This window comes from Centruroides sculpturatus, unplaced genomic scaffold, assembly GCF_000671375.1.
Source record: "Centruroides sculpturatus isolate CEXI.00-Female unplaced genomic scaffold, Cexi_2.0 scaffold119, whole genome shotgun sequence".
In the NCBI taxonomy this organism is placed as follows: Eukaryota; Metazoa; Arthropoda; class Arachnida; order Scorpiones; family Buthidae; genus Centruroides; species Centruroides sculpturatus.
This window is the reverse complement of record NW_019384338.1, coordinates 608954-636923: the sequence shown is the minus strand read 5'-3', so window position 1 is coordinate 636923 and position 27970 is coordinate 608954. Positions and strand designations below refer to the sequence as shown.

Sequence of the window (27970 nt, the reverse complement as noted above, 5' to 3'; positions counted from 1 at the left end):
TGCATATTGTATTGTCTCACAGGAGAGTCATGTCCCGCTCTGCTCCCTAGAAAATAAAAGCGGCGACCAACTCCGACGGTGCCCAGTTCTCCGTCGCCTGTCCTCCAGGCCGCCAGAAGCAGCTTTATAGCTGGCCCGAGCAGTGCATCATGGGATAGCAGGCCCCCAGGTAGGTGTGTCCACTCGCAGGCCTGACATCCTAGGTTAGTTTGGTATTGTTGTTTTCGGCAAGTTGCGAAATATGTTCTTCGCGCGTGCCGCTGCCTCCTTTACCCCGATTGCGCTGACCCGCAGCTTCCGCCCATCCTTAGCCCTTTGGGACCGGCGCCCTCGACTTTGGCAGCCCGCATCATTTATTGAAATTTTTTTTTCAGTATAAATCACAGAGCGAGCCCTCATAACTTTACCAGCAGCGCGATTTTCAAAATTTTACATCTTGCTCTAGTAGGATGCGAACTTTTCCAAACTTTTAGAACTTGGAATTTTTTCTTTTTTTTTTTTTTGTTAGTTGATTGGTGTGTGTTTTTGTATTGTGACTCTCTTATTTACCTCTGCCGTCGATTACAAATAGATGCAGGTACCTGAATTTTAGATTTAGAGCATTGGTGGAGACATTGTGCAGATCGAATAGTAAAAACGTTCGACTCGCATGTTGCAAATCCCATCCCTTTTGTGCTTTTGGGATTTTTATAAGTTTATGAGGAGAGACCGGTCATGTGCCTTATCCATTCTTGATGTTTTTGCATTTGTATTGTAAAATATGCGGTAAAGATTTAGAAATAGTCCTTAAATGTATGTAATAGTAGAAGTAAGTAGGTACTACTGTATACGCATAGGGCCTATCAGAATCAACGGATTTCGGAGAGATTTCTTCGCTTCTACATGCGGAGAATACTAAAAATAGGAAGGTTGTTTGATCTGAAATTTTGCATCGATCCAACAGCTGCAGCAGGTTATTACTAAGCTTCATTCTTTTCTCTGTTATAATAACGCAATCAATCAGAAAGTCGTTTAGAAGATTAAAGTAGAACGGAATGAAAGTATTTAGCCGGGCCGCGATGGGGATATTTTTGCTCCTCTTATCTTTTGCGTTTTTAGCGATAATTTTGGCTTTTGCTTTTAGGAAATAGGCCTTTTCTGTACTTAAACAACAAAAATGTCAGCTTAATTCTTAAACTGTAAAATATTCATATTTCCTAATTTTTCTTATAAGCTTCGATCTTTCAATGTTTTCTGTCATCAAATTCACACCTTTTTATTTATTTATTTATTTATTTTATTTTTATTTATTGATAGTTTGCTTTTATTGGGCTGTCATTGAGTATTATCTATGTAGGATCAAATATACTAATAATTTTTTGCTTTATGCAACTGATATAGATTTATTCCTTAATACACGAATAATTTACCTATATAAATCAAAAGATGTAAGCCTGTAGACAATTTTAAAGTGATTATATTTTGAAGTGTTGTATCGTATAAAAGTTATTAATATAAGTTAATCGTAACAGAAATCTAAATTGAAAAGTAAAAATGTTTATTTTGTTAAGCTTCTTCGAAATGTATTTTGAATAACAGAATATATTTTTAAAAATATGTAAGGATATTTAGTGATGAAAAGGTTCATATACAGTAGCTTAAGTTAGAATTTTCACTAGACTCTAACATATACAGTCAAACCTCGTTATTACGTTATCGGTTTATGCGAAGTCGGCGTTAATGTGAAGTAGATTTGCTGTCCTTGGATGAGGCAGACTAGACATTTCAATGTTAACGAGTTCGGTTAATACAAATTCCGTTAATACAAAGTACGGATTATTAAGTTTCTTCGACTTTGTGTTAACGAGATTTGATTGTATATAAAAAATTAGAAATTTTAGTTGTGTTTGTATGTAGCATGTAGTCTAACATATTACTATATTTCGTAAATGTTAAAAATTTCACTGTCTTAACTCATAAATCATAACTTTCTAATTGTAAGGTTGTAGACATATATAATTTTTGTTAATTGAGGAAGTTAATAATTTCGCATGTCTACAACTTTCTTCCAGACATATGAATTATATCCAAGGAAACATACAATAATTGACGTATGTTTCAACAACATTAAAAAAAACTGATCTAACTTTTTAAAACTCATTTTTGTAGGCCTAGGCCTACACACATTCAATAACAGTGACTTGTTTGCAAGTTTATATTTCTAGTTTTCTTTTTTTGTATTTTTCATACGCTTGATTTCCGTTATGGTCTGTCATCGCAGCTGTTATTTAATTTTTGTTGAAGAGTTTTGATGTGTTGTCATTATTTTCTTTGATCATACGCATCTTCCTTCATTATATGAACTGTAGGCCTATTGTTTTTTGAATAAGCTTAGTTTCCCTCTAATTTAGCAAGTACTTGATATACACAGGAAACAAAATTTTATATGAATTTGTAGCTTATATATGATAGGTCATGATTTTCAGAGTTGCATATAGAAACTTTATTTTCGGTAGTAAAATCGCATATAAACCTGTTCGTTTTTCATTTGCTAGGTGAAGAAATACTTAGCACAGTGCCTACCTATAAGTATAAATTTGTCGTTTTGTACAACAAACAGAAGTGAATTATCTAAAGATTTTTATAACTGAAAATTGGGGAAAGGAACTAAATGAATATAAAAGCTTTGAAATTTGAATGGCATTTATACTTAAATAGCCTATATATAATCTTATATAAATTTAAAAGAAAACTATACCTAGATCAAAAGGGCATTTTTAAAGTTACTAACATAAGAGCTAAAATTAAAACAATTTGTTTTGATTTTATCAAAATTTTAAAAATATTTATAGGATATAGTTTGTTACATTTTATCCGGTAAAATTAATAATCATCCTAAGCAAATCTTTAATATATGAAAAAATATCAGATTAAAGTTTGTCCGAATTATCAAAAGAGGAGAAAAACGGAAGACACAATGGACAAACGTGTCAAGACGAAGTCAAATAAATTAGAACACAATGTTAAGTGGGTAATTCCAGTGGTTGCACTTTAATTGTTTTTGACAATAATGCCGACAATGGACCCTACAGAATTAGCTACCTATTGTTGTAGTGAAGAAAGGTGTGTGTTTTCCTCGTGCTGGTAACTGTCTGGGGTTAATCACGTGGATGGCATCCACATTCGACTACTTTTTCCGAACTGTTTCCGACAAGCCGTAATAAATGATGCAAGGCCAACGGTTCTCCTGGGCCAGATGACCCGTTTCCACGCCAACTGCTAATGTTACACCCAATAGAATTAATGAGAACACGACCCACATTAGGTTCAACTATTAACGCCTCATAACGAAATTTCATTCTTAAAATTTGATAACGGATACACGAATTAGATGTAATTTATTCGATTTCCTTTAACCGTAAGCTCTAAAATCTAGAGACAACAATTAAGCCGATTGATGAAAATTTAAGATTTTAATGGTTTATTTTAAATTTATTCTATACTATTGAACATGTTTTTTTTAAACTAAATATCTCTGGTGCAAATATAGGATTAGACAAGGCTTACATTTATAGCATTGATTTCCTTATCGGATATCCAGAAAGGAATTAAAGGCCTAGAAACTAATAACTTATCTTAGATCTATAGTGTCCTTAATGCGAATTTTTCTTAATTTACAGATGCAATAGGATGGTTTTAATTGTTAAATTCTAATGAATCTGCGTACAGATTTTATCAACTTTTCGGTTTAATTTTAAAATTAAAGATAAAGGTTCCTTAAGATTTCATGCAATTTAATTTAGTTCAAAATGTATAGTCTATATTTTAACCAGTTAACTCGAGTAAAGATATATGTTATTAGGCCTATAAATATTACATTTTAATAGTGATTTCTCTACTAGAAGAAACAATAAATTGTACTTTTTAGAATAACAATGATTAGAACAATAGATAAACTGTTATATCGGAAGATTAAACGTAAACATAATCTATAAAAATGAGCAACATTTACTAATACACAATTTGAAATTTAACAGTTGAATTTACTTTAATTATGTAATATCTAGTTTCTAATTTTCTTATATTATTTATTTTAAAAGTAAATTCTGGTAACTCGAAGTTAAATTAAAATTCTTCAAAAGTCTCGCTGTATCCTGACGGAATGCGGAGAGAATTGTCTATAATATACTTAAGTAGAAAAATATGTAGACTTATATACTGCTGAACTTAATAATATTCAAGTAATATCCTTTTAATGGAATTCGGGATCGGCTTTCTTTAGCCAATAATTGGCGCGGGAGAATCGGGATAGGCTGTAGATAATGAAAACTCTTCAGTATTATAGAATTCGTGACGTTCCTCTGTAACTTTCTGTGAAATGCGAATTTTCAGTTTGTGTAAAGAAACTTTACACGTAGTCTAATGCAGTTCCGCTCTCGACTTTTGGCAAGTTTTCCTCTAGTTAATTATCCGAAATCTATTGAAGATAAATTTAATTGTATTTATAAAATAATGTAAAGTAATTATCGTTGAAGTTTCTTTCCGGTTGATAAAATGATGTTAGGCATTTATTCTTTTGTCATCAACGTCGCATTAGAAGTCTTTAGCTTAGCAATTAAGAATTTTATACTTTTATTTCAATATTTTTCTGAAATGTTTAAAGAATGTAAACTAAACAATTGTTGTTTTTCTTAGACTGTTATATCAAGACAAATATAAGCCAAAATAAGGAAATTAAAATGTTAATCTGTGTCGTCTTGACTTTATTCTACGAATTTCTTAAACTTTTATCCACATTGCCCTAAACATTTATTCAGTCTGAAATACACTAATTAAGTTATAACTTTTTGAAAAAATTTATAATATGTTTTTATAAAAAGTAAAATCTGGCATAAATCTTTTAAAATTTCAGAATTTTAGATTTGATTAATTTATGAATCCGTAATTATTATGCTACACGGTAAACTTCAATATCTGTATAATAGACTTTAACGTGTTAGTATAATAGACTAATTCTAGCGGCTTACTTAATCCAAATAGGATAATTTAAATGCCTAAAGATTGGATAAACAATACGCTTTAATCAGAATTATCATAAGTAAACCTAAAGAATTAATTTATCTTTTTTGGTTAAATAATTGTTGTCATGTGGAAGCAAAAGAAGTTTTATTAGACTTGTGTAATTCTTATAGGTGTATCTATGAATTCGTTTGTTCTACTAATCAATAATTTAATTTAATATGTTAAATCTTATCGCATTTTATTCTCCAAGTCAGTTAAAAATGTGAAGCATAACGTACTGGTACAGTACAGTACATAAACTACAGACAGAATAGCGCAATATTGAGGATATTAAAAGGCATTAAATATTATACGGATAATAAATTATAATCAAGTTGAAAAGTTCAAGATTGCGATCTCGTCGTCAATAGTAAGTTAAATATTCCAATTTTTAATATTTATAGTTTGTATATGGATTTTCTGAAATGAGAACATTGTATAACTCATTTCTGAAATGAGAACCGTGTTCTTATAAAAATTGATAATAATAATAGGATTATTTACAAAAATCGAACTTAGATTATTATAGCACTTATGCAAGAGCAAGATGGTCTAGGCCTATCTCTAGTTTAAATACATGATTTGGAATTATCACACCGAATATCGAATATCTTTATCGTTAAATCTATCGAATTAGGGCAATTCTCAGTTTGTTTCTTATATAAGCTTAAGGGATTTCGTTTATGAGCTTAACTCCTAATTTGTTCTAGTTACAGAAACTTGTCACGAATGGATTGTGGATTCTAGGATCAAACAATGGAACTTTCAAGGCCTAGTAGAATATGCAATCTTGTTTCCGATCTATTCGAGTACAGAGTTCGAATTAGATGGATAGTCCAAGTGTATATTTAAAGAGAGGAAAACTTAGATTTATAAGTAATGGGGGCGACCCAACAAGTTGAATTGATTTAAGCAAGAAGGAGATGAAAAGCAAAAGGCAGGATGGCTAACATGCTGTATTGATAATGCAGGCCGTTCCAGTAAAATATTTTTGAGGGATGGTCATTGCTACTATATAGTGACATTTGTTGCTTCGGGACAGAATGTAATTCACTGTATACAATCCATCATTTTTCCTTTCCGCAGTCCTAAGGACACTTGTCGCTTTATCACCGAGTTGGCCAAGAAAACGAAATAGCGACAAATGTAAATGATAAAGATAACTGACTTGTCGAAACTGTCAGCTAATCGTAATTTATAGTTTTGTTGAATGGTTAATGCGTCTGTTTGTCTCTCCCTGAATCTGAACTTTGCATCGAAGATTATTAGCTTTCTCTGTTGATTCTCTTCTAAAGATGTTATTGCCGGTTTCTGATTATAAGGCCATATTTCAAAAACTACAACTTTGTTATAGAGAAAAACACAAAAAAGTCAAAATGTTACTGAAGATTGCTTTTAACTAAATTCAAATGGAAAACTCAAAACTACACATTTTAGCATACAGTTCAATTATTTTACTCATAACTTTGGTGTCTGGACTTTTATCAATTTTCATTTTGCAGATTTAGGAATTTATGGTTTGTTTTTTTATGAATAAAATAAATCTATTTTATTTATTGGCCAAGCTCTTCAAATTTCCTAAAACATTAGTTTAGAGCGCTTTGGATAATATATTTAGGCTATAATAAGAGCGTTAAGATTTACACGCAGTTTAGTGAGAATTATTTAAGATTTAAGCAAAGACTTTTATCAAAAGAGTTCATAAAGCTGCAGTTTTGAAACAGCTTTTTATTTTAGAAAAAACACTGTACGAAGCAGAAAGTTTCGTTGCACTGAACCAAGAACATGTTAGGAAATATGTAGGATGAAAGTAGATGCATATAGCGAAGCCTTTATGAGATTATTTAACAATGTGGTTTTCAGTGATGGAAATGGTTATCCGATTCGAGTAGACCCATAAGACTTCATATATGATTTGTAAGAAGATATGCGAAATGGGACTAGTGGGATTTTGCATTTCAAAATATGTGTAGCGTCATGTTATTATCCATTTTGAAGAGATTTCGTCAAAATCTTATTGATAACGTTTACCATTCAACATAACGTACACTTAGGAATTTCACAAAAACATCAAAACAATAATTTTTGCAACTTTTGATTTTCTTGATTTAAAAGTTATTGTTAGATAATTTTTAATATTAAGTCTAAAACAGTTTTCAGATGAATAAAAGATATTTATTTTGCTCACTAGGTTTCTGTGGGACCGGTAGAGCTTTTGTCTGGACCGACAATAGTATTGTCTGAAATAGAGGAACTGCTCTCGTCCACCCCCTGTTGGCACCTTGTCGACTCGAGGCCACAGAGTTGTCCCTGCAACGGTTGCGGCCTTCGAGGGGAGATCCCACAAATATTAACGATGAACAATCCGGACAGAGCCCGGTGGGGAGTCTGATGGGGCTATGGACGGTTTGACAAGTTGGTTGCTTTACTTTCTAATCTGACAGATTTTAAATGTCGAGTTGTGGATCGTTTCCTAGATTACAGTAAATTCGGGATTTCAGGAGTTGCATCCCTCGTATTGACAATCTTGTCGAAATAGAGACGATCTCTTAGCCATGTTTACAATGACGTCAGTAGTGTTCTCCACTCGTTTCCGTTCTTTCCTTCCGCTTTCTTCTCTCTTTTGTGTGACAAACGTATAGTAGCATAGTTAGAAGTAGATAGTTTCGAACAAAATGAAAGACAGTCTCGTTAGGAAAAACACTTGGATGCTCTGCAGAATGCGACATGATTGCTTACAAAATAAATTTCAGGCTAGGATAGTATGTTCAGAGGTTACTCACAAGTTAACTAAGTATCTAAAATAAAAATAAGAACTAAAATTGCTTAAATTGGTCTAAAGAGCATTAGAATTGCATAATAAATTATTTGTAGGCTGCTACGTGAATGAATTTCATTTGAAAATTAGATATTTTTCGTAGAAAATACATCAAAACTGTTTTATTTTGATATATTCTACTATTTAATTTCAAATCATAAAAATATTATCTCAATGTATGTATTTTAAGCGGAGCGAGTAGAAATATATTAATATTCAATATTTAAACCAATGATAATCGTAGACTTCAAAATATTTTACTATTTATTAGAATTATAATAGTGGTATAACTAAACGCTTCACATAGAAGATGCTCCAAAATTTTATTTTTACTTTATAATATTTAATAATAAAGCCTGCTTGTATTATGATTATTATTAAGTATCGCTGTTGTCAACTTTCAGTTCAAGCGATAATGTTCATGACAATAAAAATAGAATTCCTCCAAATCATTTCTTGTTTAATTGAAAGATCGTAAATCAAATCCCGGTTTCAGAATTAATATATTTATCATGAATTGTAGATAAGTTCGCTTATGGGTCTTAATTAAAACAAACTTATAATTAGACTTTTTATTTTAAAGAATTTTTAAATTTGATTAATTCATTTAATAAATAAGTTATATTTCTATTATGTAACTAACTAACAGACAAAATTACAAATCTATATTGTTATACTTACAATCTTTTATGATTAAAAATAACTGCAAGTGATATTTAATCTAGTAGTAACCCACGAAATTTCAATCATGGGCTATGTGAATTCGAGCTTAGAACAAATTATTTAGAGAAAAATAGTAAAGCATAAATATTCTAAAATAGATTTATATGTAATAAATTTACAGGCATAGACAAAGCTTTTTGCTTTTTTTAAATAAATCTATATTTTAACTAATAAACTGTAAATCGTTAATAATTAGATTGTTTTAAAGTGTAGTCTGTTGTTTAAACTATATGTAAACGAGTGCATTTTATATGTGATTAACACATTTACAGCACTATAGTTATCTGTAAAACTTATTTTAATGGATTACTTTTACGTAAGGAATTTAATGATTCTATAAATATGCTCTTTCAAATTGTACTCTATATCTTAATTAACAATCTTTGTTATTGGGAAAACAATATAAACTCTAAATCAAAGAAACCTAAATAATTTACGTTATGACAATGTAATATACATATAATATACATAAGTTTATTAAAGTAGGTATACAAGCGCAAATTATTTTGTCTCATTGTTTTTTCCTGTGTGCTTATGAAGTTTAGTCTTAATTTATGCAAAGTTATTCCATGACCGATTTTATTAATTTTAGGCATACTTAAGCATCTTATTTATGATTTAATTTAACTACTCTATCGAATATATGTTAATTTAGTTAGTTAAATTCAAATTATAAATAGAAATTAAATTAGGCTTAATTTTAATTATTAATCATTTTATTTATTAGAAACAATTAAAATAAATGATTTATTACATTAGTATTAAATTCTATTTTCACTTTATTTACCAAGTTAAACGGACATATGCATAAAAATTACAATTTGTAAGCTACTGTACTGTACTGTACTGTACTGTACGTCGCCTTTAAAATTATCAACGTGAGCGACTGCATATAAATTGACCATTTAGCTCAGGATACCGAACTCAATTCCCTTCATTTTGATTCTAGTCCAAATCTATTAACCTTTTTGTAATTTTGATAATACTAACTTCTACTTTCTAAATATTTTTAGATAATAGGCTCTGTAAACTGATCTAGTTAAAATTAGACTTTGGTTAAATATGGTCCAAACTTGTAATTAAAGAGCATTCCCGCAGCTCGATTTAGGGAATGAAAACGCCAACGAGTGCGGATCGAAAGCCAAGCATCTCTACATGTGTTCTATCGTTTATAGAGAGATTAGGTCTAATTGACATATGTGTCTTAGTTTTCCTCCACCAGAGGGAAGCTGTCACTATGAGTTCCCACAGGCAACTACCACGGGGTATATCAATAAAAATTTGGCACTTTTCCAACCAAGGATGAAAAAGATAATCCATATCCAAAATTTATCACATTCCCCATACCTATATCATTAACCTTTTACGAGACTAAAAAAAATTGAACAAATGGGTAGATTACAAAAAAGTAAATAATAATCATTCGAGTTATAAGAATTACTTTTAACTCAAAAGATTTGAAACAAGATTTGAATTTAAGAAAGCATTCCAGCAGAGATTTTTACGTCAGAATACATTATTTAGTTTCCATACAACGTTTTCTCAGTTGGTAATAAAGTATTTCGGGGATATTGTGACCAACAGAAGCCTCCACTCCCAACGTTCTGTCGAGTCTTCTAAAAGACTGTATTCAGAGTGATAATTTATGGACGGTTAACCTCGCTCATTGACCACATCGGCAGTGTCCAAGTACCGGCCCCACACCCTCCTACATAGTCCTCGATGTTGTGTTTGTCTGCAGGAACGTAACCGATACTATGTGTACTACTGAATGAAACTGTCTTAATAGAAAAGTATTCTTAACAGTTGGTACGCGATATTTTTTTACTCATTCTGTTTTAAACGAAGAACTTCGATTTAGATAAGACAATTCGTTAATAAAGGTTAAATCATTTTGGAATTGTTTTAAGCTAATACAATCAAACTCGATTAATAAAGATTTTCAGATTTTCTTGGAAAGAGCTGAAGGATTTAGTTGCTGTAAAATTACTAGGTCTATAAAGTGAGATTAAGAAACCATTCGTGTGTTCATCATTATCGATATTTATCCACGCTCGAATACAATTTATCATGTAATATTTTATAAATGCAGTAATATTTTACCAATTCATGCTTCGCAGTGCGTTTAGATTATGCCTATATGGTTTTGAACTTTGAAAACATATTTCAACAGTAATTCTGATATTTTATATTCATTCCGTATACCATTCATACTTTAAGGTTTTTATGCGATGAGTGGGATTTTTACTAAGCAAGTCTATGTATAATAAGCAAAAATTCAACTATACAGACTATAAGATAAATGTTCTATTAACTTCGCACATTCAATGTGTATACCTATTTATTCGAAATTATAATTCTAATATACTTAAGTTAAAACAGACTAATATAGCCTAAATTAAAATTAAAACAACAAGTTCAATGATAAAATAATTTAATAAAGTAAAAATATGATTTTTATATTAAATATTAGGCCTAAATATCCAAACTCTCACATTTATATTATTTGTTTTCTTCTAGGACTTCATTCGGAGTCTGGAATAAAGATGTGATGATTTGCTCCTAAACTACATCTGCTATCGGGATCTGTAAGAAAATTTACTTAAAAAAATAAAGTTATTTTTTAAATACTTCCTAATGCTTATTTTTTTAATACTTAATTTTATTAAAATTAAACTTATAATAATCTATAATACAGTCGACACTAATTTCTATCATTAAGTGAAATGTAAGCTTTTGTTTTAATAACATAATTTACAAGTTTTTCCATTGATATTAATTTAAGAATATTTAAATAATTAATAAATAATTTATGGATTTTTCTATCGGACACAGCTGCTGTTTTATTTAATAAAAATTTATCGTTTATAGAAACTTTTTATAGAAAATTAAAATTGATGAAGTCATTAATTTTATTATTACAAATAAATTTAGCTTCTCAAGTCTGATGGTTGACTCTTAAACTTAGTTTTCTTCCTTACTGCTAATGCTATTTACATAAAGGATTCACGATTCCTAAAGATAAATTAGACAATTTACATGTGTGCCTATATAAAATAGCATACATATAATTTGAACTTGTTTACTTTCCATTAGTGGCATTATAGTATAAACTTTGCAATTATTTTGCGGATATAATAGAGACAGGGAATATAAAATCATAAATCAATGATTAGTTTAGTTATAGAAAATGTAGGCTATTCCCTAGTTAAATCTCTTTGTATATCAGTAAATATAAGCGATTTGTTCCCTATTGGTAAGGTATATAAGTTTACTATATAGGCTATTTCATGATGATAATTACTAACTCATTAATAAACAACTGATTTATTATATTAGCATAAACTAGCTAAAATTGATATTGAAAGTAGTCCCATATGCTGTATGCAGATTTAATTTACCTTCATTAATTTATTCGATATAAATTGATAAGTTTCTAAACGAAGAATTATAAATTGAATCCTAAAATTAAACTTTGTCTTAAAACTTTTTAAAAAATCGAAACAAACTCGTGTTAAAATAATAGTTTAATATTTGTTTTTTAAGCCTATAAAAGTTTTATGAATGTATATAAAAACATGCACCATTAATAAGCTGAAAACTAATTTAATTTCGTAGATTTCAAATATATTTATCCTTAATTAATTAGGCTAATAAAAATTTAAAAATTAATAAATCAAACTTCGGCAGAGAGCAAAAATTAAAAAGCTACGCTCCTCGCAGTTTTAATTAAAATATTTACTCATAAACACGTCAGAGAAGAAAAAACGCACGCGCTTCGGTGAGAGAGAACGAGAGAGAGCGAAAGAGAGAGAGAAAGAAAGAAATAGGAGAATTTATTAGCACGTGTGTATTATTGATAAAAGCAGCGTTTGAAAAATGCATTTCTGTACATTTTTCAATCAACTCGATGTCTGGCAGATAAGCGGCGACTAAGGTAAAGGCTACCTACCTGAAGCGACGAAGAGAGAGGCATCGTGCACGGCCACTACTACAGGGGAGGTACTGAGTGGCGTCAATATTTCCCACCAGATGTCGCAGTGAGTCTACTGTTGACTGAATAGAAAGCTTTGGCAGGAAGGAAGGTACTGATTTCTGCTATTGTGGAGTTGAATACGTGTTGTGAAATAAGATCCGGTTACAATGCACCATTTGTGGCCAATACAGACTTTGTCAAACTGGCCAGCAACTAAGGCGTCGATTCTGACAGCTACTTATTGGATTTCATTATTATTCCTAAATAACTGTTAGTTCCCCGCTTGTTTCCCTTTATCGTCGTCTTCCACCACGTTTCTTGAACGTTTATTTTAATAATCCGAACCCATCGATTATGTATCTATCACTTTCGCTAGTTATCTACTCCATTAATGGATAACTATTCAAGGTTTCGACTAATAAAAGCCGATGTTAGTAAGTTATACAGCTACTGAGAACAAACTACGGCTTTGTGAACTATTAAAAATTTAGCGTTTTCAAAGATAATCGTCTAGTTGTTAAATAGTTTACGAAGTTTGATAAACTATTTAGGAGGAGAAGTAATTTTAGTTAAAGGTTGTTTTAATAGTGTAGCCGTTAATGAGATTTGCAGTGTTTTTAGTGAAGAATATGACATTAAAGCTATTCTATAATTCTAAAGCGTAAATATATAAAATTGTTTTTCTTAAAGTTGGAGATGTTGAAGTGATACGCTATGAGTTTGAAAAGGGTCGCGCAGCGCCTTTGCAAGAAAATAATGTGTGTAAAGGAGAGTGATATAATTGTCAACATATTTTTAAATAGACAAAACGGTACATAATGAAATATAGAAAAATATTGTTGTTAGGCGTGCAAATTTCTCACACCTTGCTACAAAGAAGACTTTCCTTTAGTTGGTGTGTTCGGCCACTCCCACTTACTCAGACTTACTCCGGCGTTGGTCCAATCCGAGTGGATCTGGTCGAGGAAGATGCTGGCACGCTATTGGCTGGAGTGAGCGCGCGGTCTGGCTATTGTCAATCAATAACGCGTGGACTGGTCGCGAAGTTCCCCATAGAAAGAGAAGTGTGGCGGTCCGTTCGACATTCAGTAGACGATCTCGTCTCTTGTTGGCTCATAGTTCTGTTTTAAAACAAAGTTGGTCGAAAGTTTTGAACTGAATCGCTCTATCACGTTAACAATAGTGTAGATATGTCGACACCGAAGTAAGAGCAAAAGGAGCAACAGTGACGGCGAGCCCGTACAGCGATCAGGCCTACTGGCGTCCTCTTCCCTTTCCGTTCCCAGCCGCCACGGACACCAGCATCATTAGGCCTAGCAGTAGTTGTCCTTGCCAGCTGTGCAGTAGCAGCAGCCAGCCGGTGGACCCCCAGCCCCAATCTGCTGCTAGCCCGACTAGTCTGGCCCCCATGGACCGCGACTATGGTGCCTACCATTACAATCTGCACACCAACAGCACCCCAACGTCGGGTGCCGGCATGGAGAGTGACTTAAAGGCTAATTCGGGCCTAGCAACTCATCATCATCCTCAGACGGCTCTGTCCGTCGTGTCCAGCCAGCCTACCACTCCCAATTCAGTGGTAGAAAGTGGCGGAACTACTACGGGCAATTCCGCTAGCAAGAAAGACCAAGATCGAGTTAAGAGGCCAATGAATGCATTTATGGTGTGGTCACGTGGTCAGAGGAGAAAAATGGCTCAAGAAAACCCAAAGATGCACAATTCGGAAATCAGCAAACGACTGGGTGCCGAATGGAAGTTATTGTCGGAAGCCGAGAAGAGGCCGTTCATAGACGAGGCGAAACGCTTGAGGGCGGTACACATGAAGGAGCATCCTGACTACAAGTACAGACCTCGAAGAAAGACCAAAACTCTCATGAAGAAAGACAAATATCCGCTAACAGGCGGACTCTTGCCTGCCGACGGCAGGAACACGGCGGCCGCAGCGGCCGTGCAACAGGTGAGTCGTGACATTTACCCCATTAACGGTTACATGCCGAACGGCTACCCAACTATGATGCACGAGGCTTATCAACAACACGCGGCTGCAGCTGCCAGCTATAGTAGCCAGATGGCCGGTTATCCCCGCTACGATATGACAAGTCAGATGCACACTCCGATGACCACCGGTTCGACCATGTCGATGCCTTATATGAACGGAACTTCAAGTTATAGCATGCCAATGTCGACGGCTTATACTTCTGCTGGTGGACAGATGACAACGTCCGCAAACATCAAGTCGGACCCTAGCCCACCGTCGGTCGGACAAAACTCTCCCAGCGCTATGGCTGCTGCAGCTGTGGCGGCAGCAGCCACAAGAAGGGTCGGTTGCACAACCGACTTACGGGACATGATCAGCATGTATCTACCTGGAGAATCTGGTGATCCTAGTCTGCAAAGTCGACTACAAATGCAAAGTCACCATTATCCGCAGACTGAAAGTGTAGGAGCATTGAGTGCGGGGACCATGCCACTGACCCACATGTAGCTAGTTAAGTGACTTTGAACTGGAACAGGCTATGTTGTACGTGTGCCGGTTTTCATAATAACCCACCACCCAGCACGTAAGTAATGTCTACCCATTCATCTGTTCGTTTCTAATGTGGCTGGGAGCTAATTTTAGTTTCTAGAAAACTTGGTGCACCCCAGTACTATGTAAGAACTTGGTCTCTGAGGGTAGTGGGTGCAGAGAAGAGGGCTCCCGTACCTGAGTTTAGTCTAGTCGGCTGTGGACGACACGTTGTTCCATTCTATGTGTCAAGTGTTGTCGTGCGAGAAGTGACCGATATTTGCACTGTAGTTGTCCCTCTCTCTGCCTCCCATCTTGTACATAATGTCGCACGTTATGTAGTTAGCAGATGCCACACGGTTTGTTAGTTCATTGCAAAATAAATTGACAGAAATCTGAAGAAAGAGTTTCAGCCAGTGTCATCTTCCTTTTACTAAAAGTGAATCAGGAAACATATTTAGTTTTAACACACTTGCAAATAGTCCAGCATGACACATCTCAACCGTCAGTTTTAGGTTTTTAATAGGCAATAAAAATCGACTTTCGAATAAAGAATCAAACATAATCATCTCGGGCCATTAAACCTTTTTACATGGGTTAAATTTTTTTTTCTAAATTTAAATCGCCCTAAAACATCTTATTTACATGATTTTTTTCTTCACAAATCTTCTCATATTTCTACCGTCTTTAGAGGGATACAAAGTGATAGACAAAAGCGTGCACAGGGGAAACAATCGCGGGAGAACTCTAGCCCAATAATGTCTATGGGGGAATATATTTAGCTGACGTGGATGGAGGGGGAGACGCAGTAATTGATCGTTCTCTGTTGAACCGCAGAAATTAATGAGCCGCGAAAGGTGAAAAAAGTGTCCTATACGCAAGTTTAAACAGCGTATGGGGGCGACAGAATGTTTTAAGCTCCATAACCATAATAAATGCGGCCAAATTAAAGTATAGGATATATAAATATTTTTTTTTTCCTCCCGAGTCAGGAATGATCCCATCTAATCCTCTTAAACCCAATTTAATATTAATCTAAGTACTTATATATTGCAAAATAAACTTTTATCTCATTCAAAATCAAAGCAAGAAAAATCGGGTCGATCCGCGATTCCAAAATTTATTTTGATCAACAGATGACTTTATGGATTTATTCGAGGAATGATTAAGTGCATCTTGTCTCAATATCTAAGTGGGGAAAATAATCATAGATAAAACCTTTAAACGGAGCCAAAGAGTAAAATTGTATAAGCATAAATCGACTTTTTTTTTTTTAATAAACTTGAAATTATGCAAAACATCTAAAAATCGATACTTGAAATAATTTCACATGTACTCCGACAATATAGGCTATTCATTAGATGTAGGCCTAATTTATCAGATCTCGTTTAGCATAAGGCCCAGTTTTAGAAGTCGAAAATTGCTATTCGTGCCGAAAGTTATTCGTCTTTCTAAAGATCATTGACCCGTTGTGATCCGTTGGTGAAATGCCTACGACCCAATCTTGCTATTGTTATTACTTAAGTTTCAAACAATTTTTAATCTCTTAATTAAATTTTTATCAGTTAAAAGCTAATAAAAAAAGCGGAAAAGTACAGAATTCGCCATAATCATGTAGCAGGTTTCAAAAACAGAATAGATTTAACAGTCTATGTCATCTCAGATTCTGTAAAGAGATTTATTTCTGAGTTATTTCAATAATTTAAAAAATTAATTATTTATTCTAACTTTTTTTATTTAAAAAGTTTTAGATCAAATCATTCAAAAGCCAATTTTATGACATCACGTTACGGTATTGCACTTTTTATCACGAGAATACTTTTATAAAGGTTTTACATAGTAGATGTTTTTTTTTAATTTTAAAAATTGGCAGGATTAAAAAAAGTAATTTATAACAAGAGGAAAAATAGGATGCGAGTGGGTCTACATCCTTTATGCGGATGGGACCGGTAATAAATTGCGCACGAGACAAAATAACGGATGGCCAAAAGGATGTAGTAAAGTAAGGGGAATCCGTCTTGCAGCTTCGTCCTATCGTAAGAGGTGTTCCGCCGTCGGCCCGGATCCCAGCTGTCTCTATGTACAGGGTTAGCTGCAGGCAATGTTAGCTTTTGTAATGAATTTATTCTGCCTCATATCTCCCCACCTCATCTGTAACCGACTCGACCGAGTCGATTCCCTCACTTTCGGATCGTTCGCCTATCACCCTAATATCGCGTTTTAAAATAGGCGTGCATCTATCAATAGTTCATAATATAGTCGAAGCCTGCTACTTTAAAGCCTATAGGCCAAGTTTATCTCACTCGAATAGTAACTACAATTCAGAAATTGGAGAAATCCAAGCTTTATAAATTTATCTGTACAGTACATATTTAAGAATTAAAATCGTGTATTATTTCGAAATGTATCGAATTCGTTAAAAGCAAATTTGTATAATAAACTATTGGAAACGTGCGCGGCTGAAATTTAGCTTTTAATATTGTTTTGCAAATTGTATACAATTTGATAGGATGCAAATTTCAAATTTAATCACAGCTTTGAAAGTGATGCTTAACTATCATTTTCAACTTATCAGAAAATTGCTTTATCGACAACAGTATTCTAAAATTGTTGTCTCCGGTAAAATTATCTTCCTTCTATATTGGATGAAATGTGCCGTTGTGTAACGCGTGATGTTATTCTGACGCTATATTGAAATATATAGACTATTATGACTAATTTTGTTTTCTCGCAGCTCGATTTAGGCCTGGTAGTCCATATAGTGGCTATAGACTATAAGGAGATGGATTGAAGAGGCGATCGTGTTTCGTTTCAAGACTCACTCGAGAAAGAAAAACGGACTTTGAATGAAGTATAAGAGGAGTGGATGTATTATTCTGTAAGATTTCTAAAAGTCGACTCGCTTATTCGATGAGGCAAGAAACCACGCCTGATTTTAACTTTAGAGTTTCCTTCGTCTTTTATAAATGATTCTCGAAACGAACTAGCACAAAGAACTTGGACATGTTTAGAATAAGGTTTTTATATTGGAATATTCCAAGAGACGATAGGTCCACTCTTTTGCCCCTTCGTTCTTTTCAAGAAAGTTTTTTTCTTCTTCTTTTTTCTTACTTTGTTACGAATCATCTTGTAAGATCATTTTCTTATAGAAAAGCTCGGAACTGTAGGCCTTCACAACCAAGGCTTTCCTTTATATTCTTCTATTGCCAATCTTTTCTTTCTTTCCTCCATTTCCGGATTCACTCTGCTTATTTTAAAACCAGCGGTGATGAAGTTAAAATTATTCAAATGGAATTTATATTGAAACATTTATTGGATTAAGCCGGGAAGTATTGAAATTGTTTACATATTTCACAGTAGAAAAGAGAAACGAAAAACTATTTTATTTCGGAGATTGTGCCACGTATTATTATAACTAGAACTTGAAAATGGTTAACGAATTTTACACGGCTGTCTGCATGCATGATTTTTTTCGTTAATAACTCGAAATTTTATCAAACCAAATCGTCCAATTCCACGTCTATATTCAATAATTTACTCTGTGGAGAACAATAGACTTATACGATTCTGTTTTTAACGTCGCAATTTCCTTGATCAATCTAAATAGGCCTATATAGACGAATACCTAAAACTAAGAATAGAGTAAATTATGTATAAACTTATCACGAATAAATTATATTATTGAAATTTATTTATAAATGTAGACAAGTTATTGATACTTTTTCGGATAATGAGTTGAAGTGTTATCATGTCAACTTTATTTTCAGTCTGTTTTGGATTATTAAAGATATAAATCATTTTTCTTGTCCATTATTATGTAAGCTATATTCTACGTAGGCCTAGACTGGACCGGCATTAGAAATAAGTTAGAAAGAGAAATCAACATATTCGATTTATTTCGAGATGAATAAAATAACAAAAATAATTTTTTCTTCGTTTAGTAGTATGAAACAAAAAGGTAGATTCTACAGTATGCATAATAAAAGCCTCTTAGAAACAATGCATAGTTATGATTGTAATAATAAAGTAATTTAATTTCCTCCACAACCTTTAATTTAATTGAAAACATACTGTAAAGAATAAAATTTAATTCCCTCTAAAAAATTTATAGTTCTTAATATGGGGAGAGATAACAATATTAATGACGAGCCAGGGAAGAGCATCAGTTAAATTGCCATTTTCCGTCATAACTTCAGTTAAACCTATTTATCAAAATGGAAAATATTAGAAAAGCCCAAGAAAAATTCGTCGGAATTCGGTTTAATAAAAGTCAACTTAAAAGTTTAAGCTGTTTTCTATCCTCTTCTGCCAGGAAGCGGAAGATGAACTTCTCTTTTTCACTCGCCAATGGGTAAATTAATATCCACTTTAATTAATAATTAAATAGCATAGTATATATAGTTCTAGTTGTTCCTGTGGCAGTGCATTAAACTTTTTCGAGAATGTTACGCGAGAAATAGCATTAGGGAGCTTTCGAGACGAGTTCCTTCATGCCGTGAATGGGTTTGAGTTCCGAAAAGAAATGCGGTATTTGATATTAAAATTAATTTTTATGTAACTTATTCTAATAATAATCTATGATTTCGATTAATGTAATGCAACAGTTCACAGGTGGGTAGCGGTTTGCAATGGTCCAACATTTGCTCAGCGAGCGTGGATCCTGTAACAGAAAAATATTTCTAATTCCATCAGTCAGGTGTGGGGATGTAGAAGGAGTATTGTCGCATGACTGACCAGACCGTCCGCTACCTAGGATGTCCGCTGACGGGACGGGAGCCTAATGACTTCCGTTCGATGTCAATGGTGATAGGAAGTAGGACTAGAACGGCAGAAGGCAATTATACTCACGCTAACTTGTCTGGCTTTTTTTTAACAACTACTCCCCTACTTCTCTCGCTCTAATTCCATTTTCGCATTTTCCCTCTTTCAATCAGCCGCATTGGTCAACAAAATGGAATAGTTTCTGGCTGCACATGTAAAGATAAATCTGGAATTTATTCTTTTGCACGGATATTACGTGGAGGAGAAAGGTCGAATCTATTTTCTCTCAGGCCTGTGCAGAGATTGATTCAATTCTCCTTTAACATTGGTATGGAAGAGGCCTAGCAGGAAATTCCACTGTGAATGGGCTTGTACTCGTTTGATTTATTTTAGTAGAATATCTTATTTAAAAGAATATATATATATATATACATATATATTATAAGATTGTAAGATTGTTTTGGTAATTTATTCCTTGCCCGGATTGTTTTGGCTTCCGCGTTGGGGTAATTAAAGTTCATCTACTTTTCGCAGTAAAACTCTCGCCGCGAGTTTTTAATAAATGTAATATGAAGTGATAATGTTTATTTGTATTGTTTACTACTTTGTGTATATTTTATTCTCGTTTGTTGCGTCTGTTATCACCACGGGAGTACCAAGTGCTTATTTTGCAATCCATCTGTTCAGTCACACATTCACCAAATAGAAAAATATTTCTAAATATCCTATTATAGAAAAAGCTTGTTAAATTTTTATTTATTGCCTATTTTGTAAATTTGGATCTTTCAAATTTGAATATCGAGTAACCTTTCACAGAATTGACAGAATGTTCACAATAGGTGTGTCATATGCATTATATCAAAAAATAAATTTACTAGAATTTAAAAAAAATGAATACTTAAAATTCCAAATATTCAAAAAAACAGTGAGTTGAAATTAATTTGAAGTTTATTTTTCATCGATTTAAATTTTACTTTCAAATTTATTATAATATGGATTCAATTTAAACTTGCCTTATTAACTTAATAATATTTTAATGATTATTTGTTGAAAATGGACAGTTTTATTTTATTCATGTTGTAAAATTGAAAATAAGAGACGAGTTTATTATTAATGCGGATAACATAAATTTCGAACTGCTTGTTTCCTTTGTCTTAACCGGTACCAAGATTTAAACCATACAAAAGAGATCATTAGTCTAAATTATGTTTTAAGATTACAAAATATAAATGTTTAAGATATTCTTAAAGGATTACAACAAATCAAAAGATATGATAAGAAGATTCTAAATTACAGTGATTCAATTAGTCTAAAGAATTAGAATTAGTTAGCCCTCTAAGAGCTCTATTAGCTAGCCCTGTAGGTTATTAATACTACTATTAAAAATTTGTTGTATCCTTGTGTAAATTAAGAACAAATTTAAACATGAAGATAAGAACGAAAACAAATAGTATAAAAGTGAGTTTATTCTAAGTTCTAATAGGTTTAAATATTACATTTCTAATATTATAGTCTACCTATACTTTAACTGTAATTAGTTATTCAAATTTTAGATATTTTCAACTAATTTAAGCAATAATTTAATTAAAATATAATAAACTAGTTGGAAAGATAATCTTTTTATTTTACAAATAGGAATTATCCCATTTAGCGTATTAGCGTTCTCTTCAATACGTAAAAAAGAAAAACTTAAATACATAAAACTATAATTAGACTTTTATAGTAAAGGTTAGAACATTCGTATTTTGTTTATGCCTCAAAATTTTATTAGGTCTGTGTAACTTATCTAAATTTTATTTTCTACTCATTTAACTTACTACACTTATCTACAATATGATATTATTTACGATTTGAATATTATAACATGGGCCATTTTAAAAATCTTTTCAATAAACAAAAATATAACATAAAACTTTTGTAAATGTTACTTTTATCAAGTTTTCGGGAACCATAGAAATTAATGCACTATCTTTTGAAAATTATATGCAAGATTCTTTTTCTAAGCAATAATACTTAGTAATCCTATATAGTAAGATTACCAAAACTTGAAATATAAGCTAAGTAATCAGAAGTTTTATTATTGATTAATTAAATCCTTTCTTGAATACTTTATTCAATTTATCAATATGTAAATGGATTTTATGTTAATAAAAGCATTCATTTCAAATTTTTCGCGTTATCCTCTAGATTAAAAATTCTCTCATAGAACTACTATAATTATCTTTTATTAAACTATAAATCCGTCTATTTGAACAAGAGAACAAATTCCAAAACTTAAATTTGCTTAGTGTCGTGTTAATACATTTTGATCGACTTTATTTTCAACTATTAAAAATAGTTAAGTTAGGATGAAATGAACGAATCGTGGGCCTTCTATCCCTCGATAGTTAGGAAAATGCACTCTCTATTTAATCTGATTCTTTCCAGATTGGAAATGAAGACAGCACGACAGCCTTTAATGGGTGTATCCTCCTTTTGTAATGATATTAATAGCTATCCTGCTCTATCCGATTGAAAGAAGTAAAGGTAATTCTCTTCAAGTAAGAGTAATGTACGGACAGTTGTCAATTGAATATCGGTTTCATTTATTTCTTAATATTAAATATTTTTAAAGCAAATTTCAATCTTTATAATAACTTGCTGTGATGTCACTGATCAAATATGCAAAGAACATGACGTCATGCAGTCGGTATTGATAATGCACAGGAAATACTCTGACAGTCGCCTTTATGGCTCTCTGGAAAGAGATATCCGATGCATCGCTTCCTGTTTTCGTATATTGGACTTTTTAATCAGAATGTTTGAAATCTTTTTTAAATTTTAAATAATATAACTTACGATAATTTTTACTATTTTTTGGATAAAGGTTTATGTATTATTTTATATCTTGGCCGTCTGTTGATTCGTTCGCAAAAACTGATAATATTTCGCAAGTTTCTCATTATCGAAGTATAATGCTTTGGACTAAAACGAGTGAAAGTGTTGTAATTTGTTAATGGAAACTGTCAAGGATAACTTCTGTTAAAATTAGGCCAAATTTATTCGAAAATTTCTGTTATCATAGAAACTAAAAGTAGTTTTCACACGACTAATTTCTACAGATACAATCTAATTTTAAACAAATTTTATTTCTAAAAAGTAAGAATTTAAACTTTCAAAAGTCAGATGCTATTCAGATATGTTAAAGTATTAAATTAATTTTATGAAAACTTTCAAAAGTCTTATTTTTATTTTTAATACGCGGAGAATCAATCAAATTTCGAAATGAATTCTAGGCAGGCCTAAGTGGTTAAAATAAATTCCGAAATCTATATTTAAATCCTTATATAAGTATATCATCTTTTAAACAAATAATTCGAACGTATTACTTTCTATATTATTTATTAAAGAATCAAATTTAAAAAATAAAAACTGCTACTATTTCTATAATTTGTAATATCTAAAAATAAAAAAGGATACACGCGAAAAAATAATATAAAAATTGAAACTTAAGTTAGCGACTATTTCCCAATAGTAAAAAATCCAGTCTAGCAAGACACCTCTAGTTTGGCATCGACAAAACAATTTCCAATAGTTTCCCTTGTGAAAGACTTTCTGTTTGATTGCCTTTTTCTCTTCTTTCGGCATTTGAAGATTACTTCGCCATAGTAATTCTTTTAAATGGCTTTCCGGCTAAAATTAAACCGGGATGCGGATCGAAGAACGACACCTGAACACAACTTCATGATTCGGGCACATACTTTTTACTTTTATTTTCGGATTCGTCTTTTTTTTTTAGAAAGGAAATTCATCGTCGCTTCTGGAATCTTTTCTATGTTAACCTCCGTTCAAAAATAGCAGCTTATATTAGTTATGATTATCCAATACTTGTAAAAAACATGTATAAAATTAAAATTCGGCATTAAAGATTTATCTTTTAAGTTTTATTATATTAAAATTTTAACTATGATGATTTGATTTATTATTATAAATAGAAATAGACATTAAAAGTTTGAATAGGCCTATTATTTATTTCAAGAAAATTTCAGATACGAAACTATTTAAAATTCCATCTAATTTTTAATATGTTTTACACAATTGCTTGCTAAATTATAAAATAATTGTTTATAATAACAATTATTCTATAATTATAAATAACAAGTTATCCAATGATAAAGTGTAACTTTTTTTATATATATATATCCAAATTATTTCAAGTTTTTCCACCTGAAATCTTTTCGTAGTTAATTTGAAACAAAAGTTTTCATTTTTCAATTAAATGCATAAATTTGTTTAAATAATTATAGTTTTAATAGGTTAAATATGAAGATTGCGCGATGTTTCCTATAAATATTAAATAGTATTACAAAATATCGGTTAATGATGCATAGTTTTTCTAATTTAAAACGCTGAACTTGGCGCTAGCGACGTAAAGATATTTCAATAGATAACTTATTTAAATAAAATATGTTTTTAAACGATTTTAACAATTTATTAATTAAATAGAATAAACCCGAAAATTTTTATTTGCATGATACTTTATTATGTTATCTGTAATCGTCTCGTTTTGTTATTGCAACTGTAAATTACTATGTTTACATAAATAATAATTATGAAAAAGTTGTGTGGCACGGAAGAAATACAAACGGATAAGTCTATCCGTAATTTAATTTAAACCAATCTAAATTTAATAAAAAAAGAAATTAATCGTTACTTTTTAAAATCTTAGCAGATATTATTATAAAGAATTGCAGGTAAAGAGCAAAGAGAAATAAATACTTTTAGAAGTGCCCAAGTGAAAGTTTCTTATTTTTGCGAACGGATAGTCTTTCAGTCGAAGAGAAATTAAAGAATTCTGTAGAAGGTAAACATTATTATCTCAAGCACCGAAATTAAAACGCTCGAAGGGACAACATCTTTTAGAGAGTTCGTAATGAGTTGAGAGAGAAAGTTCTTTTCATAATTGAAATCTTTTGATCACTTTAATAAGTCTCTTTATAAGAAATCAGGCATCGACGAATTTTAAAGAAAATTTTCGCTTAAAAATTTACAAATATTTTTATAAGTAAAATAAGAAAACAAGAAAATTTATAATTAATAAGAATCCAATTAAGTTCCATCTAAATTATTAAACGTTTTTTTCTCCTGTTTTAAAATACGATAGTTAAAAATTATTCAATAAATCCGCTTAAGATTATTTACATATATAAATGGTTTCTATCTAATTCTTTAATTTTAAAGAAATAAGTATCGAATTTTTTTATAATATAAACTCTGTATGATTATCACCGAAGATAATAACGCATTAACGATATATAAGATAGAATCATTTGAACTTAAGCACTTTACACAGTTATAGCTGTAAACCGGCAAAGTATTAACACTACAACAGATTTAGATTCAAGTAAGCCTCAATGAATTTAATATGAGAAGAGAGATTGATCAAATATAGAGCTGTCTAGAATAAACTATCGCTACTATAAGCTAGACTAGCTCTATAGAGAAAGTAATTCTCTATTGGCTAGAGGAATCAAAAGGATCGACTCAACGTGTAACAACTCTGCAATTTATTGACTCAACTAATCTATGGGTAGAAGAATGTTTCGATTTCTTCGGATGGCTTGCAATTGGGAGACAACCTCATCTGTATCTATGCTTCACTTCCCGACTGCTTTACTTGAATCGCATCTAAGGATCGGGTTCCTGCCTTTCATCCTGATACACAATCCTATTTGCACATCTGATTACATCACGGTTTCATTAGAAAGACATTTTTCTTTCTAACGTTATTAATAAGAGACATTTTATCTTAAGTAGTTCGAAAATAACGCTTATGAAACATTTTTGCTGCTTTTTCTCAAATCGCTCCTGAATATGAATAGAAGGAAACAACTCTCGAAGAAATAAGCAAGACCGTATTGATTTTCGTGAAATTTATATTTATATTANCCTTTAATGGGTGTATCCTCCTTTTGTAATGATATTAATAGCTATCCTGCTCTATCCGATTGAAAGAAGTAAAGGTAATTCTCTTCAAGTAAGAGTAATGTACGGACAGTTGTCAATTGAATATCGGTTTCATTTATTTCTTAATATTAAATATTTTTAAAGCAAATTTCAATCTTTATAATAACTTGCTGTGATGTCACTGATCAAATATGCAAAGAACATGACGTCATGCAGTCGGTATTGATAATGCACAGGAAATACTCTGACAGTCGCCTTTATGGCTCTCTGGAAAGAGATATCCGATGCATCGCTTCCTGTTTTCGTATATTGGACTTTTTAATCAGAATGTTTGAAATCTTTTTTAAATTTTAAATAATATATATAAATTTGTGTTTGGCTGAATCTAATTTGATTGTAGATAAATCTAAAATTTATTAAAGAAACAATGAGTTTAATTAATTAAGTTGACTGCTTCGGTAGCAAGTTTATTAAAGCGTGCCGTCTGGAGATGGAAGATGAACTTGAGGTCAACAATTGGTGGGGAGCCTTTGTTACCCTCTCTTATCCATCTGTTGTGAGAATACGATTTCTGAGACTCTACATAATTATTTAGGAAGATGCCTGACGGATCCATAAAAATTGGCCATAAAAATCGCCCCTTAGTACCATAAAAGATAAGAAGTCATTTAATGACCGTAAATATGCTTTCTAAACATTTATAAATATGCAATTCCGATTAATTCAATACTACTATCCGATCATAATAAAGGAGTAATTTTAAAAATATGTATATAAAAAAAGCTTTTATACTGAATAGAAGATATTGCAATACTGTAGTTTCTTTCCAGAGGATTGAAATAAGATATAAATTATAAATAATTAAAATGTAATAGTCTAAATTTGAGCTAGATTTAATATGAATAGGGATGGATATATCTATATTTTTATTTATAGATCTGATGTATTACAGAACGAAGACTAGCCTATAAATGTAGATTTCTGAATCGAATATATAATAATATACATATCTTGGTTCGATTTTTATAATATTGGGCTTAGTAATAAAAATTATTTAAAATTCTTTTTTGTTTTCAGTCTTGAGTTTCAAAAGCGTAAATATGTTGTGTTAATAGAAACAGAAGTTCCAAATAATGATTTTATGACACTATTACAAGTCTCTGTTGAAAATAAAACTGAAAATCCACAATGATTTTATAAGAAAAGCCCAATAAAGAATTCCAGTAGATGTATATCTAATGGATTAGATAACGAAAATCAAATTAGTTGACTATCTCTATATATATTTTTAAAAAGAATTTACTGTAAAACATACATATATATCAATTAATTAGGTGATAAATATTGTAATATATTTATGTAAATGGCAATTCATAAGCACTAAAATAGTTTACATGCAACAAAATACGAATTTTTGGTATCTGTAATAAGAAACCCTGTTTCACTGGAAATAGAGAGAGACAAACTGAAGAAGATAATCATTGGACGTGGTTCGAGTTGGACGGACAAAAAGCTTGTCTTCTGTCGTTGACAGGTAGTCCCACTTCACAATCGAAAAGATAGGGGAAGGAAAATTTTCACCCCTTCAAAGAGATGATTCAGGCATCCCTGTCTCAGCTAGCCAATTACCGGTTTGATTACGAAGACAGGACACACTCTGAATGAAATTTCATTCTAAGGTAGGTTGTATAATTATGTTGTCCCTCCTTATAACTGATTAAAATATTAAAGATTAAAACGTTTAAAATACATCAGTACTGATATAGATGTAAATGTTTTCTAATAATTAATTATAGGGAAATTTTAATTATCATCTTCTTTTGTGTTTATAATCCTTCATCAAGTTTCAAGAATTTTGAAAGTACTACATCGGTGATGTATTTTCGTTTAATAAACAGGATTTGTATTTTTTAAAAGACAATAATCTAAAAAATATAGCTGTATAAAAATTTGTGTGAAAGTAATGAATTGTATTGAGTCTGTATTTTGATGTATTTTAAAAAGAAAAATGTTGTAATTTGATAAATAAAGTTAAGTAGACTAATTACAGTTTCTTTTTGTTTTATTATGAAGTGACAATCTTGTTAATTTGTCTTAGTCTTATGTTTATCAAGAAACGTGGAGTGGGAAAGATACTTTATCTTTGATCAAATTACTCTGCAAAAGCGCTCCAAATGTTTTTACATTATTACCTATTCTC

At 31.5% G+C, this 27970-nt stretch overlaps 1 protein-coding gene and 2 long non-coding RNA genes across 4 annotated transcripts in view; 2 read left to right on the top strand and 1 right to left on the bottom strand.

Annotated features, from left to right (window-relative positions):
- Positions 1-27970, bottom strand: part of LOC111632734 — a 42633-nt gene that overhangs the window by 8176 nt on the left and 6487 nt on the right. Inside the window, exon 2 of the long non-coding RNA XR_002757916.1 lies at positions 11077-11167. This is a non-coding gene — a long non-coding RNA (uncharacterized LOC111632734). The remainder of the gene's footprint in view (positions 1-11076; positions 11168-27970) is intronic.
- Positions 99-27592, top strand: LOC111632724. Of its 2 annotated transcripts, XR_002757914.1 has the most exons (4): positions 99-169; positions 7232-7455; positions 11102-11169; positions 27225-27591. It is a non-coding gene; the product is annotated as an uncharacterized LOC111632724 (long non-coding RNA). The 2 variants fall into 2 exon arrangements; XR_002757913.1 differs by lacking the exon at positions 99-169 and having other exon boundaries at positions 7208-7455; positions 27225-27592.
- On the top strand, positions 13357-15463 carry LOC111632716 (transcription factor Sox-2-like). The gene has a single exon (XM_023377226.1). The coding sequence runs from the start codon at positions 13966-13968 to the stop codon at positions 15040-15042; it is 1077 nt and encodes a 358-aa protein (XP_023232994.1). The 5' UTR covers positions 13357-13965; the 3' UTR covers positions 15043-15463.

Bases quoted from the DNA above. Each gene is read 5' to 3' on its own strand.
- LOC111632716 (XM_023377226.1), top strand. From the start codon at position 13,966: ATGGACCGCGACTATGGTGCCTACCATTACAATCTGCACACCAACAGC.